General features: G+C 37.0%; 1 protein-coding gene across 1 annotated transcript; it reads left to right on the forward strand.

Moving 5' to 3' along the window:
- Positions 1-9,221: 9,221 nt before the first annotated feature.
- LOC311305149 (uncharacterized protein) lies at positions 9,222-12,220 on the forward strand (the record flags this gene model as incomplete). Its single annotated transcript, XM_084432689.1, has 5 exons — positions 9,222-9,521; positions 10,244-10,361; positions 10,931-11,116; positions 11,346-11,522; positions 11,730-12,220. 5 exons carry the CDS (start codon positions 9,222-9,224, stop codon positions 11,945-11,947), a joined length of 999 nt encoding a protein of 332 aa, XP_084288815.1. The 3' UTR covers positions 11,948-12,220.
- Positions 12,221-15,723: the final 3,503 nt, after the last annotated feature.

Below are 15,723 nucleotides of genomic sequence, written 5' to 3' on the forward strand. Positions count from 1 at the left end.
GGCTGATGATCTCGCCTTTGGAGAAAACTGCTGATTTTATACTCCAAAAATGTAAATATCCCTCCTTAAAAATAAAGATTACCCCAGAAAGAATTGCATTGCTAGCCCACCCCAACACTTACACACAATTATAATGATAAATGCTGACCAATACTTAATTATATTACTTTTTTAACTGAAAATAATATATTTCAGTAAAAGAAACAAAATGTCATTTGTTTTGTCATGTGACATAGATATGCATAAATACACACTAAATAAATGCAGTGAACACATCTCAATTTTCAGTCTAGCAATGAATTAATGCATGTATTAATGAAATAATTATATTTTATTTACTGACAATAAGAAACATGAATAAATGAGTAAAAGTGACCATCACAATAAACAAATGCATGTACAAGTCAACAACACACCAAACAAAGCTTTATTCAGACTTATTGTTCTAACAATCACATATGTCCAGGTGGTGAACCCCACATCTCACTGCCATCTCAACACAGCGGTTCTCATTCTGTGTGTTTATTCTGATGAATCAGCCGACCACCGTTCCCACCTTCACCTGTCTCTGCCGTCCATCATGTCCCTCATCACTGCAGTCAGACTCAACAACACACACTCCTGTGAGAGAAGCATAGCAGAGCGAGTCTTTAACATGAACACATACTGATGCTTTATAGAGTCTGAACTGAACCTGTGAGACTCAATAACACACACTCCTGTGAGTGAAGCATAGTAGAGTGAGTCTTTAACATGCTGAACACACACTGATGCTTTATAGAGTCTGTACTGAACCTGTGAGACTCAACAACACACACTCCTGTGCAGAGTGCGAATTACCCCACCATAATTGGGGGGTACTGCTCCTTTACTTCTTCTATGACCATCATGGTCCACTACCATATCAATCCCCACCGTGATTGCCAAGTGCAACATGTGTTGTGCAACACACATACAAGGTCTAAACATGCGACAAACTGATAATCAGTAGGCTACAGAATATCTCATTGTTATTATATATCCAAAAGAGAACTGTTTTGATCAACTCCCAAAAGTTAGAAGTTAAGTGCACTGAAATACCATTCTAATTACTAGTAAAAGTAATACCTTTACAAGAAGCCTATTGCCTATTTCATGAAATATTGATTTGGTTTATTTTAAGATTTCATAAGACCTGGAGGTAAGACCCAACCCTCTCATATACTGTATAAACAGAAACCAATTTTCCATTATAGTCTATGGTAGTCAGTGTCAAATCAACACAATTACTTGGAGATATGTGAAACCTGAGCAATCTTTAATGTGATTAAGGAGCATACTATGAAAAACCATACTACCACAGAAGAACTACATAGCGGTAACATACAAGAATCCGATAACCTGTTAATGTCAGAACAAGCTGGGTATCATCAACACTACAGTATCCTACAAATGAGTCACATATACACGCATGCACAAACACAGATACACTTACTTCCAGACATTGTATTTACATTATATAGCACTATATTTCTAGACCTGTCCAAATCTGACATAAGTATGTTATGTATGAGTATGTGTAAAAGGTGTATATTGTATTGTATATGTATTATGCTTGAAGTGCACTGAAAACTGAAAAATACTGACCACAGAGGTCGGGGTTTTGCCTCTTTTCCCTTCCTCCCTGGCACCCGCGATTGAGAAAGGCCATCGCCTTTACCCAGGACATCACATATGGAGCAGGGTTAAAGATCTCCAAAGGAGGGCCATTAAGGTCCACAAAAAGCAGAGAAGACAGACTCTTTGCACGGAGCTCGTTGCGCGTTTTTCTATCTGTATCATTTACTGTCGAAAATCCTCTCTCACATTCAGCAGAGGTGGCCAAGTACGTGTTACTTGCAATGATACGTTTTTTTCAGGGTCCCTCCCTCCAGTGTTCCTTGTAATTTATAATTTCTGAACTCCTCCACTGCTTCTCTCCCTGGCTCACCAAGGAGCTTTGCCAATGTACGGACCTCAGTCTCTAGGTCCTCACGTTTTTCTGGCCAGCTGGACTTCTCCAGTGGCTGGAGGATGCAAATGAGGTCATCAGCTGGCATTCGGGCCGTCAGATTGTCCACTACCGCTTGATAAAATTGTTGCCTATTGATTTTTCCTGCTCTGTCACCCACAATGTTCACCCCCTTTAAAAACACCAGCTGACAAGCCTTGTTGTGCCGTTGCAGCAGACTTTCCACCTTGCGATTGCATGGCATTTAGAATTTCTGTTGTCTGTTTGATGTGGTGGTAACTCTGGACAATGGTTGTCTCCCGTTTTTGTAGTTTAAGTGACAGGCTCTGCAATTCAGGCAAGACATCTTTCATACAGGCTAAATCATGCACAAAGCTGGCATTGCTAAGGTATTTCAATAGTCCCAGGAACTTCTTCCTCACTTTATCAGAGTTGCCAGTATTTTCACTTTCAATTTGGAAATGTCTAGCCAGAGCAGGGTAATTTTTCCAAACAGCTCTCACAGTGTTAAAGCTGCTGGCAACCCATCTGATTGTAAAGATCTCCCCTGTCCTCAGAATTTGAACATTGAGCTCATCTGCTACTTCTTGTAGCAATTGGTTTGTGGGATTGATTAAATAAACTGTACAATTTAGAGATGAATATTTCAAAATGATTGCAGGCAGTCAGGGATTTTATGGAGTCATGGACAGCCAATTCCAACCTGTGAGCCATACAGTGGATGGATTTTAGCTGTGGAAATTCAGATTTAAATCTAGTAATGACACCAGACTTGCACCCTGTCAAAACTGAGGCCCCATCAGTTGCAATGCTTATGAGTTTTTTTTTTTTGTAAGAAGTCATCATCTAATCCAGCTGTCTTTAGGCTTTGTCTCAATGCATCATAAATGGAACTGGCATCTGTTCCCTCCTTTAATTCAACAAGATCTAAGAAGATGTTCTCAACATCCCCATCACCTGTAACATCACACCTGATAAATACTATCAAATAGGCCAACCCAGATACTGTGCTCTCATCAACTGTCAATGAAATGTGTGAGTTTTTTTCTTTAATGTTCTTCACGACCACTTTTTTCATTTCTGTGGCAATGTGGTTCACAATTTCAGCACAAGAATGATCTGACCTATGCACATTCCCTATGACAGCACCATTAAGTTCTTGCAGAATCATGAGAGGTGGCATCTTTCTGAAAGCTAACCTTTCTTTCGCTACTGCATATGCAGTTCTGAAAGAGCTGGTTGTTTCTTGCACTAAAGCTGCATTGATTTCCAAAATGGCTTTTGGCAGTACCTCCTTTTGTTTCTGTTGTGCTATCTCAGTAGACCTCTGGTGCGAAGCACTATCTCTGTGTTTGTATATTTATTATCTGCACAGACATTTTGCTCAAGTGAAATAAAGGGCACTTCTCATAATTACGTTTTTGTTTTGTTTGTTTTTTAACAAAAAAGTATATATATTAACGCAACTCTGACTTCCTTTTTAAAAAATGTATTTAAAAAGTTAATTAATTTTATCTTCCTCAGACTCACGCAATTGTTTCATTTTCAAAAGATGTCTACAAAATAATCAGTTCACACAGAAACCATGGTCTCCTTAGTATTCACTAGGTTTATAGAGCAGCAAAGGAAACCATTCCACAATGTGCATGTTTTGAAAACATTTTCTATGCTACTAGTTTCAAGTATATAGAATAACCTAAATAACTGCATCAAGTCTACTGTTGTCCTGCCGTCTCCCTGCCGAATGTCCTGCACACTGTCGTCCGCCTGTTGCCTGCTGAATGTTCTGTATACTGTTGTCCTGCCGTCTCCCTGCCGAATGTCCTGCACACTGTCGTCCTCCTGCCGCCCTCCTGCTGCCTGCTGAATGTCTTGTGCAATGTCGTCCTCCAGCCATCTATCAACTGCCTGCTGTATGTCCTGCACTCTGCCCTCATCCTGTCGTCTCCCTGCGGCCTGCTCACGGCTTTCATCCTGTGCCTCTCCTGTCTGCTGGGCACCCCTTTCCTTAACATGTATTCAGTGTATAAAACCTAACCGCACCTACACTTTTAATGTAATTGTTTGTAGATCTTAGTGCTAATATTTCCTGCTTACTCTTTTAGCACCAAAAAAGTGCCTGATGTCTGTGTGCCCTTTCCTTTTCCTCATAGTGTCTCTGTGAATAAAATCAAATCCTAGTTTCATTAAAGGGTTAGTTCACCCAAAAATTAAAATTCTGTCAGTAATTACTCACCCTCATGTTGTTCCAACCGCGTAAGACCTTCGTTCATCTTCGGAACACAAATTAAGATATTTTTGATGAAATCTGAGCCATGTTTCACTCCTCCATAGGCTTCCAGTGTGACCGAAACTTGCTGGCCCAGAAAAGTTATTAAAGAGATCGTTAATATAGTCCAAGTGACTCCAGTGGCTCAATCTTAAGTATATCAAGCGACGAGAATACTTTTTGTGCGCAAAAACAAACAAAAATAACGACTTTATTCCACTATTCATTTCCTTCTCTCTGGATGTCTAGTTGGTTTGCGTAGTGTTTTTGCGCAGCGCGTCTGTGTTACACGTCACCACGTAGGCTCACTATTGGCCGACGCCAGTCATGTGTGTGTTGCGTGATGACGTGCAACACAGACGCGCAGCGCAAACACACTACGAGGCCCAGAGAGAAGGAAATGAAAAGTGGAATAAAGTCGTTATTTTTGTTTGTTTTTCCGCACAAAAAGTATTGTCGTCGCATGATAAACTTAATGTAGTGCCACTGTAGTTACTTGGACTATTTTAACGATGTTTTAATAACTATTCTGGGCCGGTGAGTTTCGGTCACACTGGAAGCCTATGGAGGAGTCAAAATTCTGTCAGATTTCATCAAAAATATCTTAATTTGTGTTCCGAAGATGAACGAAAGACTTACATGGTTGGAACAACATGAGGGTGAGTAATTACTGACAGAATTTTCATTTTTGGGTGAACTAACCCTTTAAGATAGTATTAGGGTTCTCAGATGAAACTACATTTATCGAACTAAAAATATGAAATAATAGAATGTAAAAACAATACTAACCAATTAAAAACAAATTCAAATACTAGCATGTACTATTTAGCCTAGGCTACTTGGCTCTTTTTATGTTTCCACAGGTTTCACTGCAGTTACGTAGGCTTAGCTACATCAGACCCTCTTGTGCATAATATAAAAACAACACGGATCTGTGCCAAACTAATTTCAAAAGGGCACAATCATTTATTCAAGATAAAATGAGAATGGACACCTAGGCTATGGAGTTCATCTCCTTGGAAATGACAACCGATTTTACCTCACCGATTTTACCAGAATTATCTGGTAACTAAAATAAGCTGTGTTAAGAAATGTCCTCATCTGAAATAAAGGAAGATATCATGTACCCTAAACGGGTCATTGTCATGTATTTTACAAAGGTTAAGATGATTACGTTAATAGTGTTTTTTTTTTAACAGTAAGTTTGATTTGAGTGGGAAGTATGTGGTAATTCTTTATTAATTACTAATGGGTTCCCTATATTTTCACTTTAGAATACTGTTTCAGGTTCTAAGTAATTCCTGAAGAATTATCTAATAATTATTTATTAATTACTAATAAGTTCCCTATATTTTCACATTTAGAATCCTGTTTCAGGTTATAAGTAGGCTAATTCCTGGATAATTATTTGGTAATTCTTTATTAATTACTAATGGGTTCCCTATATTTTCACTTTAGAATACTGCTTCAGGTTCTAAGTAATTCCTGAAGAATTATCTAATAATTATTTATTAATTACTAATAGGTTCCCTATATTTTCACATTTAGAATCCTGTTTCAGGTTATAAGTAGGCTAATTCCTGGATAATTATTTGGTAATTCTTTATTAATTACTAATGGGTTCCCTATATTTTCACTTTAGAATACTGCTTCAGGTTCTAAGTAATTCCTGAAGAATTATCTAATAATTATTTATTAATTACTAATACGTTCCCTATATTTTCACATTTAGAATCCTGTTTCAGGTTATAAGTAGGCTAATTCCTGGATAATTATTTGGTAATTCTTTATTAATTACTAATGGGTTTCCTATATTTTCACTTTAGAATACTGTTTCAGGTTCTAATTAATTCCTGAAGAATTATCTAACAATTATTTATTAATTACTAATAAGTTCCCTACATGTTCAGTTTCCCTCAGTCGTTGCCTCAAATACATGAATTTACTCAATGGCATATGCTGAGCAATACAGACACACACAGTACTGTATATACAATATAAAAACTAATCTGTGGTTAGTTAAGGCAAGGCACTTGAGTGGGGTTCCTTTCTGAAGTTGATTTCTTACAGAACACACTCACAAAACCACATAGGCCAAAACCTCTTTAACATTTATATGCATTTGTTAAAATTGTATTTTCTTCTATTAATAACATTAGTAAATAAGGAAGGTCACAACTCAATGTAGTTTTGTATGACTGTTCATTAGTTACTTCTTAGTTATTTTTCTTGAACCTTAATTAGTAGATAATTAATAGTAGTTCTTCAGGAGATATGACATAATTCATTAGTTATTGATTAACTAACTGTTACTTAACACAATCATAAAATTCTATTACATACTGATTAGTTAACACATCTTCCTTAGTAGTTAACAGTAGTAAAGAAGTAGTTAATGAAGAATTACCTATTAGTTCTTCAATAATTCCTTATTAGTTATGCAGTAAGTAAGATACAGTATTCTAAAGTGTTACCACATAAATATGGTTTTGTGTCACTTTTGAAACATAGACCACCAAACTGTGGGGCTTCCAGTGCACAGCTTTATCCTTTATTTTTTTCCATGGTAAAACTTACAAGGATTTCTGTTTCTGTTTTTTAATAATTTTCCTGTGAATACTGTATGTTAAACTGTACCATCAGAAACACAACATGGTGGTTGATGTGTTGCCTATGTTATTGACTTCACTGTAATGCTAAGCAATTCCAAAGAAATGAGTGGAAGTGGAAGTGAAGCAATCGGTGTCAGGTTCATACTGCTTACAGTTCAAGATTATGTCCAGATAATGAGGGAAAAAACTTTTAGAGATTAATGGAATTGTCAGACATGTCAATTAGCCTATTATAGCCATAACACTGTATTATATGCTTGTAAGACATGAAAATTGTTATCTCATTCCTTTCTATCTATCTTTTCAGTTGTTTCCGTTGTTGGCAGTGAGAGCACTACTCATTTTGAGTCATCTGAGGAGGTTCCCACAGTTACCCCATCAAACTGCTCTCAACACTCATTTGGTAAGGTGACACCTGACCTTACTGTAATTAAGCAAGTTAGCTATAAGCGTGAAAGGAATGATTATTTTATTATTTCTGTCTTTAAGACAGTGAGATGCAGAAACTGCAGGACATTCTGACCTCAGCAGATGTTCAAGGCACCAGCAAGTATCCTTCTACATCCACATCATGGTGCTTGCGCCAATCTGTAGCCCAAGATGAGTGGCGGAAAGCAAGGTCCTATCACATCAACTGCTTGCTGTCCTGCAAAGTGGCTCCAGAAAATAACTGCAGCCACTGCACATCTCCTGCCGTCATTCGCTGCAGAGACTGCATGCCCCAAGAGTGGCTGTGTATGGATTGTGACGTACACATACACAAAAAACTCACCCTCCATAACAGGGAGTCCTGCATTGAGGGAATTTACAAGCCCATTGAGCTAACAGTGTGCTGTGTACAAAAAGATGGCAAATATTCACTGGTCAATCAAGGTAGTGTTCTGAACCTTTTTGGCAAAGTGATTAAAGTTTAATTATCTTAATTGGACATATTTTTTATGCTTTCTCACTAATTATTTAACTTCTCTTTTCAGTATGTGTATTGCCTACAGTGAGACCTGTCCAGTTATGTACTTGCGACCCTTCAAACGTCACAGAATCCGCTGGCAGAGCAATCATTTTGGTTTGCATAAATGGTATGAATTATGGTTTATATTTGTATTTATTCTTGTCCCTTTGTGTGTTACAATGGTCTACTTTTTTGATTTTAGGTCGGTATGATTTGCACTTGTCAAACTTGCTGTGCAGATTATGTCTGGCACATTGGACACCTGACATGAGCGACCTAATCAGCAGTGGGTATTGGCCAGCATCTGTGAATGCTGACACGCTGTTCTCCATAGATGTCTTCAGCTCATTTGAAGAAATGAAAACTGTTGCACCAGGTTTATCTAGACAATTAAGGTTTTTTGCGGATGTTGGAGAGGAGGACCTGTCTCTTTGGAAGGGTAAGATCAGTGTAGATCAAAGTTGCCTCAAGTAGAGATGAGAGAATATTAGTGTAGCTATTTCATTTTACTCTTTACTAATCGAATGTACAGGCTGGGAAAACACATGGAGACGTATTCCAAAGAAGCTTCATGGAATACACATTCTGCCAGTGCCAGTGTGAGAAAATGGCCAGTGTAGAGCACTTCACCTGCCCGGCATGTACACCCAACATGCTTGCTCTTTGTGCAGATGGCAACAGAAAAGTGTACCGATTTCGGCAGTCAAAAGGGTTAGTTGTTTTACACTTGTAGTTGTTTTACTTCATGTAAAATTAACAGAACATATAATGTCTGACACTGAACATATATTTTTTTCTTATTCTATCAAGGTCAGAGGAACCCTATTTTGATGGCACCTTCATTGCCAAGGACACTGATGTACACCATTTTGTCGATGAGATCAGGAGTAAAATCAAAAGTGTTAGTAAAATAAGTTGTTTTTTTGCACCTTTGATTTATATCCAAAATTTGCAATGTATGATTGTTTTATTAAAAAGATAATTTATCCCTAGTTGGTGTAAGCTTATATCATACACTTAGTTTGTTACTAGCACTTTGAGCATGGTGCACTCTTACAAACAATCTTGTGTTGAGGTTTAAATTAGATAATGGTAAGTGTGGTGGCATCCAAAGTGGCTAGTTTAGTCATTCATTATGTAATAGCAGATCTCTGCAAGAGATAGTGACTATGCATGCAGTTTGTCACCCTGCCTTTCAACTAGTTTGTGTAGCTAGAGTAGAGAAAGTAGAAGATGCATTTTCTGAAGCTCCTCTTTAGTAGTAGTTTGAAAGTAAACCTTTATTGTCACCGATCATTACAAAGATGCCAGTTGGTGTGATGTAACCGGACTCATCCTGATGGATGAAGTAACTAGTTAGAAAAAATAGCAACTTTCAGTTTTAACCAGAATTATTGCGTCATGCAGACCGCCGGCAAAGGGATCTGTGGAGCCAGTCAGTGGTCTGCTGCACGCAAAACGGCCAGAAGAGCAAGCAAACTGGATGAAGAGGGCCTTGAGGTGGTTGTTTGCAGACATGGAGTGCTACTCAAGGCTCTTAACATGTACAGGGGGGAAATATTTGCTTATCCGCTGTACCTGCAGAAGGAGCTCCAAGCAGCCACAAACGGACAGTTCTATTGCACAGATATTGCTTGCAAGTATTGGCCTTACCTTGAGAAGTTGGCCGTCTCCATGTTGGAACTCAGACCTTTACTGCAGGTGAGATCATTCCTTTCTGTCATGCATGCCAAGGCTCATTCAACCAAGTGTGAGGTACTGCATATTCTTTATCATTCCATTTTTTTTTTTTTTTTTTTGTATTACTTATATAATACACTGTATATGACTATAATTTAAGTGCCATGCTGATTTGTAAGATAATCTGGAGTGGCAAAAATCAGGAAGGTGCTGGCACAACTGCAGGGGAGGAGGTGGAAATGGTAAACAGCTACTTGTCTCGTTGTGCCCTCACAACTAAGTACATGACAAAATCTGGTAATTATTGCTCATTTATATTATTTTAGGAAACCTGTCTTTTATGTATTTTTATTCTAACTGTCTAATACTTTGTACTGAGATTACAAATATTGTATAATATAGCAAATATACAGCTGTAAATATTCTAATATACAGTAGGCTTTATTAATAAAACTGCATTACATCTCTCTTAAATTAAAAATCAGTTGTCAATGCGTGAATGAACTGCAATACCATGAGCATTAATGGGACTTTCCTCCATCACATCATTTTGTTGTTTAAAGCCAGGAATGATATGCTGCTATTGGGTGGAACCGACGGAAGTGGGAAGGCCTTCATCTTGCACTATCCAGCAGATACATCAAGGTATTATGTTATGTCTGAGTTATGTATACAAAGCTTTTCACAATTTTCCTCACTTTTTAAGATTGCAAAGTCAAAAATCTTTCTTTTTTTTACACCAGACTTTGAAAAAGGCTGAGGCTGAGTCTCAGAAACGGGAGGATTTGAGCAGTGAACTGGGGTGTCCTGAGAACATCGTGCATCAGTGGGTACATGATGTCAGACAATGGGCTACTGACGGTACAGTATTTTATGGACATTCTTCTAAGTAGTTTACTAATACTGCAATTGTATAAGTGAGAATCTTTGCCATGCATAAGGATTAAGTAAGGGGGCGTTGTCCTGTTTTTGTTTGATATAAACAAACTTGTGGGCTTGTAAAACTCTTTTGACACTGTTAACAGTGATTTGGGGCTCTAAATAAACTTGAACTTCCAAGACATCATAATAATTTACTTGTATTATTGTTGTTGCTTTAAGATTCTGTGGGTACCAGATGTGATGACCAACATAACCTTCAGAAATCAATTGAACAAATGTTTCTTGGTGTTCATCAAAAAAAAGCCAGCCTTTATAATCACACTGGTATGTTGAAAACTCATCTAATATTTGTGTCTTTTTTATTACTTGCAGATGTCTAATTGCAGTGGATTGTTTTGGTATTATAGTGTTTTTAGGTCCTTAATTTTAAAATGTCTTCCTTTTTTTAATTTTACAGATATTAGGCCTATTATGCCTTTTAATAACTTTCTGATATCTGTATACACATGCTTGTGCATCATGTTTTCTGTGTTTTTAAAATTTTATAGACAGCAACAAAATTCGACACTTGCGTCGAAGAAAATTGTGGGAAGAGAAGAGAAAACTCCTGCAAACAATCAAGCTCTACAATGAGCAGGTGCCAGATGAGGAGCGCATCGTTGAGGAGAAGGTGGAGAGCGGTTTCTCCGTGGGAGGAGACAGTCTAATATGGCCGTGGGAAGTGCACAGCAGTGGTAAGTAGCAATTTCTCTCTAAGGTGTGTGTGTGTGTGTGTGCTTAAACTAATGATATGTTGTATATGCTACTGTAAACATATGCCACATTTTATCTGATTACATTTCTATTACATTTTTGCACTCTGCACCAGTATATGGGATGTTCATACACTACTTGTGTTTTGCCTGCTGTTTAGACTGTACTGGTCAAATTTTAATCGAAGGGATGTTATTTTTGTGACTTCAGAATCCAGCAACATCCTCACCAAGAAGAAGATTTTTGATGTGTACATGTCAAAAGTGCGTCTTCAAGAGGAAAAGATCATTGTGATGAGGGAGATGAGACAGCACTGCACCTATCTCAGAGAGCTGTCTGGAAACATTAGGACAGTGATATCAGAAATGTCTTCTGGCAGAAACAGTGGTAAGATGCTAACTTTTATTACATTCTTGCTGTAATGCTTTTGGGCATCCTATTAAACCCCACTCATTTTGAGATCCTCAGGTGTTACATTATGGATTCCTTGTGGCTGGATCTAAATGGTCTGTAGTTCTTTAGTAAAGTCAGTTAATGAATAGCTCAACAACAATGGAAGTATTGTCATGCCTCGCTTTTAATTTTTCCTTCTAGGCAGTTTAAGTGAAGAGGGTCATCACGGGCTCCTGTGTCTTCTTCAGAAAAGGCTTGCAGATGTAGAGGAGAAGTTCCAAGTCGTTTGCTCAAGTTACAGCCTGGCTTTAGGACCAAATGCTGCTTCTCTGCTGGAGGATGGGCCCGAGGAGATACCAGAGGACCATGAAGAAGTTGATTTGGAGAGTTCAGATGACAGTGATTTTGAGGCAGTGTAAATGAGTGCTTAACTGGTCGGATGCATTTAGACTGCGTGCGTGTCAATTATGACTGGACTGCAGGTGTGTTTCAAGGAAAACAAAAAAACTTTTTGAAGTGTAATGGATGTCTTATACAGTGCTTTTATTTTGGACTATTGTTACCTCAGTTCACAAACAGCAGGTCGGTTTTTAAGTTTCACCTCCGATGTTTCATGGACTATTTCTACAGTCAAGTGTGGTGCTAGAGTTTGCGAATGACAACAGCCTCTTGCAGTTGTGACTTTCCCAAGCTTTGCCCATCTCATCTTGTCAACACAATGACCTTTACTGTACAAAAATGTTACACTTACATTAATGTAATAGTTTGATTGTTTTATTCACAGTGATTGTGGATACTTTTTGAATGAACTATTTACTGTACATGTCACTACATTAAATACTTTACAGAAATGACTGATCAATACCCATAGTTGAGTCTTAAGTGTAGTATTTCCTGTTGTTATTGCTGCTGTTATCTTGCCAAGAAAAGGAACTAATTTACCATGGCATTACTTGAGGTAACTATAAAAATATGTTGTACATGCATGCAAACTAGTTCATGCTGAGCTGTTGTTTTGATTTGTCTTCTTGAAAATAAGATGTTAAATTACTGATTTTTCATTTTCATCTTAACATTGTATGCCAGTTGTTCACAGGGTATATTACACAGGGTGTGTAATCGCACAAAATAAAATGTTTACATGCTAATTGTCAAGTAGGTATATAGTTATGTGTTGTATTAATGAGTAAATACTAAATTATAGCCATAAATAAGATACGTTTTTCATTATCCTGCTGAATAACTTTGCTCTGGATACAAGAATTAACACTAGACAACTGGTGTTGTAAATATCAGCTTACAATTATAGGCTATTTTCTTAAATATATGTATGTATAAAATGGTAGACATGAATTAATGTATGAATGTCCTTGTGGTCTTTGTATCACATATCACTTTGTTCTTTAGGCCTACATAAAAAATGAAAAAAGTGCTAATGTAAATAATGTTATTTTTATCATTATTTTCTGTATAAAACCATAAGTTGAAAATATTTAGCATAAAGAAACCGAATAGAATAGGTTCATTGGAGACTCTAAAATTGCCCTAGGTGTGAATGGGAGTGTGAGTGGTTGTGTGATGGACTGGCGACCAGTCCAGAGTGTACCCTGCCTCTCCAAAATGTCAGCGAAAACGCCCCTAGCATCTAGTGCCTGGATTTCAACATGAAAACACAAATTTTAATAAAGGATGACATATTTTTAAATTATTTGTTGGCAATATCAGTTATTCATATTTCTTTGCCTAACACATTTTTATTTATTTTTTACTTCCGTTTCTGTGGTCAGGCTACGCGCCTGCGCCATTACGGTTACCTTAGCAACTAGTATGAATCTCCCAAACAAGCAATTTTGGCTAATAATAATAACCATAAGACGATGTTTTGGGGCTGAATTAATACAACACGTATTGTGCTTTTGCAGTAGCATGTCTGTTAGGAAGTTACTTTATACTATAGTTCTTTTTGAAACCCTACTTACTCACAACCCTAGTTTGCCAACCAGAAGAACTACATATTTAACGGGCTGTCTATCACGTTGTAATCTGCTGCAGCAGGGAATTGTAGTTTTGTTTTTGTAAATTACTAAAACATGTAAATGGATGTCTGGACTATAAAACTGAGAGTGCACTCATGGGTATGGGTGGATGTGAAACACAGTAGTTTGGTCAAAAATTTTTATTATAAATAGCTTCAATAGCCTAACACTGACAGGACATCATGTGTTATTCATAGGAGAGACAGTATGGTTTCTACAGTATATAGAGAAAAGTTAAGGATCAAAAGCTATACGAATGTTTTTTTATTTTATTTTTATAAAACTATTCTCTGAATAAATTCCCATTTATATTTTATGTTGTCTTGGATGCTCATATATAATGAAGTGTACAATTCAATAAATAGTGTGTCTGAAAATAAAGAACAAATTCATTCCTCAATGTTTTATTGATGAAAGCACAGTAAACAATGACAAATCATAACTAAACTCGCACAAAACTGACAATAATTGGAGTGTAAAACATGAAAGTATTAATACCCAATATAAAGTGCAAAATGAAATACACCTGAAAGAGGCAATGAAAGGGTCCAGTCGCAAGAAGCGTTTATGTTCACAACAGTAAGAAGAAAGAAAGAAAGAAAGAAAGAAAGAAAGAAAGAAAGAAAGAAAGAAAGAAAGAAAGAAAGAAAGAAAGCACCTTCTTGGGCACCTGATGGGAGCACTAACAAGTGTCCATATCCGCCACCCACTCCAATGGCCACTTCTTTCCACTGTAACACAATAAGGAAATATGCAATTAGATGTTTTGGTTCTGCACATGAACTGTAGACACAAAGACACACATTAAAGCTCCTGTAGCTGTTTTCCAATAGCTGTGTTTTAGTGGGGTTTCATTACATCACAGTAGGCTAATGTTAGTCAACTACAATGCAAGGAAAGCCTTAATTATTATTTTAAGACAAGAAAATCCTATAATCTGTTATGTTTCTGACATGAATCACTGTTTGGTGTGCACAATACTCCAAAGTGTTTTACATTTTTGGTAGGTTTATCTTCACTTGTTTTTTTTTCTTAGTAACTTAAAAATGAGGAAAGTGAAGTCCACATTTTACTGTGAGACAACATATGTGACAAATGAAGATCACAAGCTGACACTAAATATATTGATCCAGTTATTAAGCAAGGCAGTAATGTTGTAACATACAATTTCTGTATCTCTGTATTGTAGATTTATAAGAATGAGGTCCTAAAATGAAAAATGTCACGATTACATTACTTTTGAGAAACTTAATTAAAAATGAACTCCAATGTAACTACAGATAAGCCATCCGCAAGGTAACAGTGGAATTCAAAGTTTTGAGTATTAAATTGCGTTAGCCTTAAGGCAACAGGTCATGTCTCCTTTGCTTCTCTCTTGAAGCTCCAAATATATATATATATAGACTTCACATAATGCAGGCCGTGTAGTTTGGCCATAACATCTTAATCAAGAAAAAAAAAAGTGTCTTAGTAAGGTGTTGGGCCACCAAGAGCCATCATAACAACTTTTTGGACTGAAGCTGTTATGGTTTTGGACACCGCCGTCATCAAAACACCAAATGAAAGCATATATTTTGGATGAATGGAGCTCCCCAGATTTCAGAGACTTAGAGAATCTATGCCAAAGAACATGAAACTCTTCTGGTGGCACGTAGTAGCCCAACACCTTATTAAGACACTTTGGTTATAATAATATATTTATGAACTATATAGACAAATCTTACCTTAATCTTACCTAACATATGTCAATAGTCTGTACATGTTAAAATTAAGTGGCTATGTGTTACCCATGAGAGGTCGTACATACCAGAGTTTGCATGGCTCCCACTCCACTTGCTTCCATTTTTGGCCCTAAAAATAGTGAGACTTTTTCAGTTTCAAATATTTGCTATGTTTAGCAGTTATACCAATCACCAATACTTTTTCAAGACCATTACACCAATAAAAGAACATTATGTAACCTGTATAGTGTTTTAGTGGTATTTAACCTTGATAACTCTGTATTTGGCAACCCTCTTCACAGGGTAATAATCCTGGCTCCCTGTCACTGTATGTCGGCATTCTGAAAGGAAAAAAAATGTACATTCACAAAGCTTAACACTACAATAAACAAGCCATTATACAATTATTACAATGATAAGTGGTTATTAAGCTAGCAT

The sequence above is a fragment of the Rutilus rutilus genome (assembly GCF_951802725.1).
Source record: "Rutilus rutilus genome assembly, chromosome: 1".
Taxonomy (NCBI): domain Eukaryota; kingdom Metazoa; phylum Chordata; class Actinopteri; order Cypriniformes; family Leuciscidae; genus Rutilus; species Rutilus rutilus.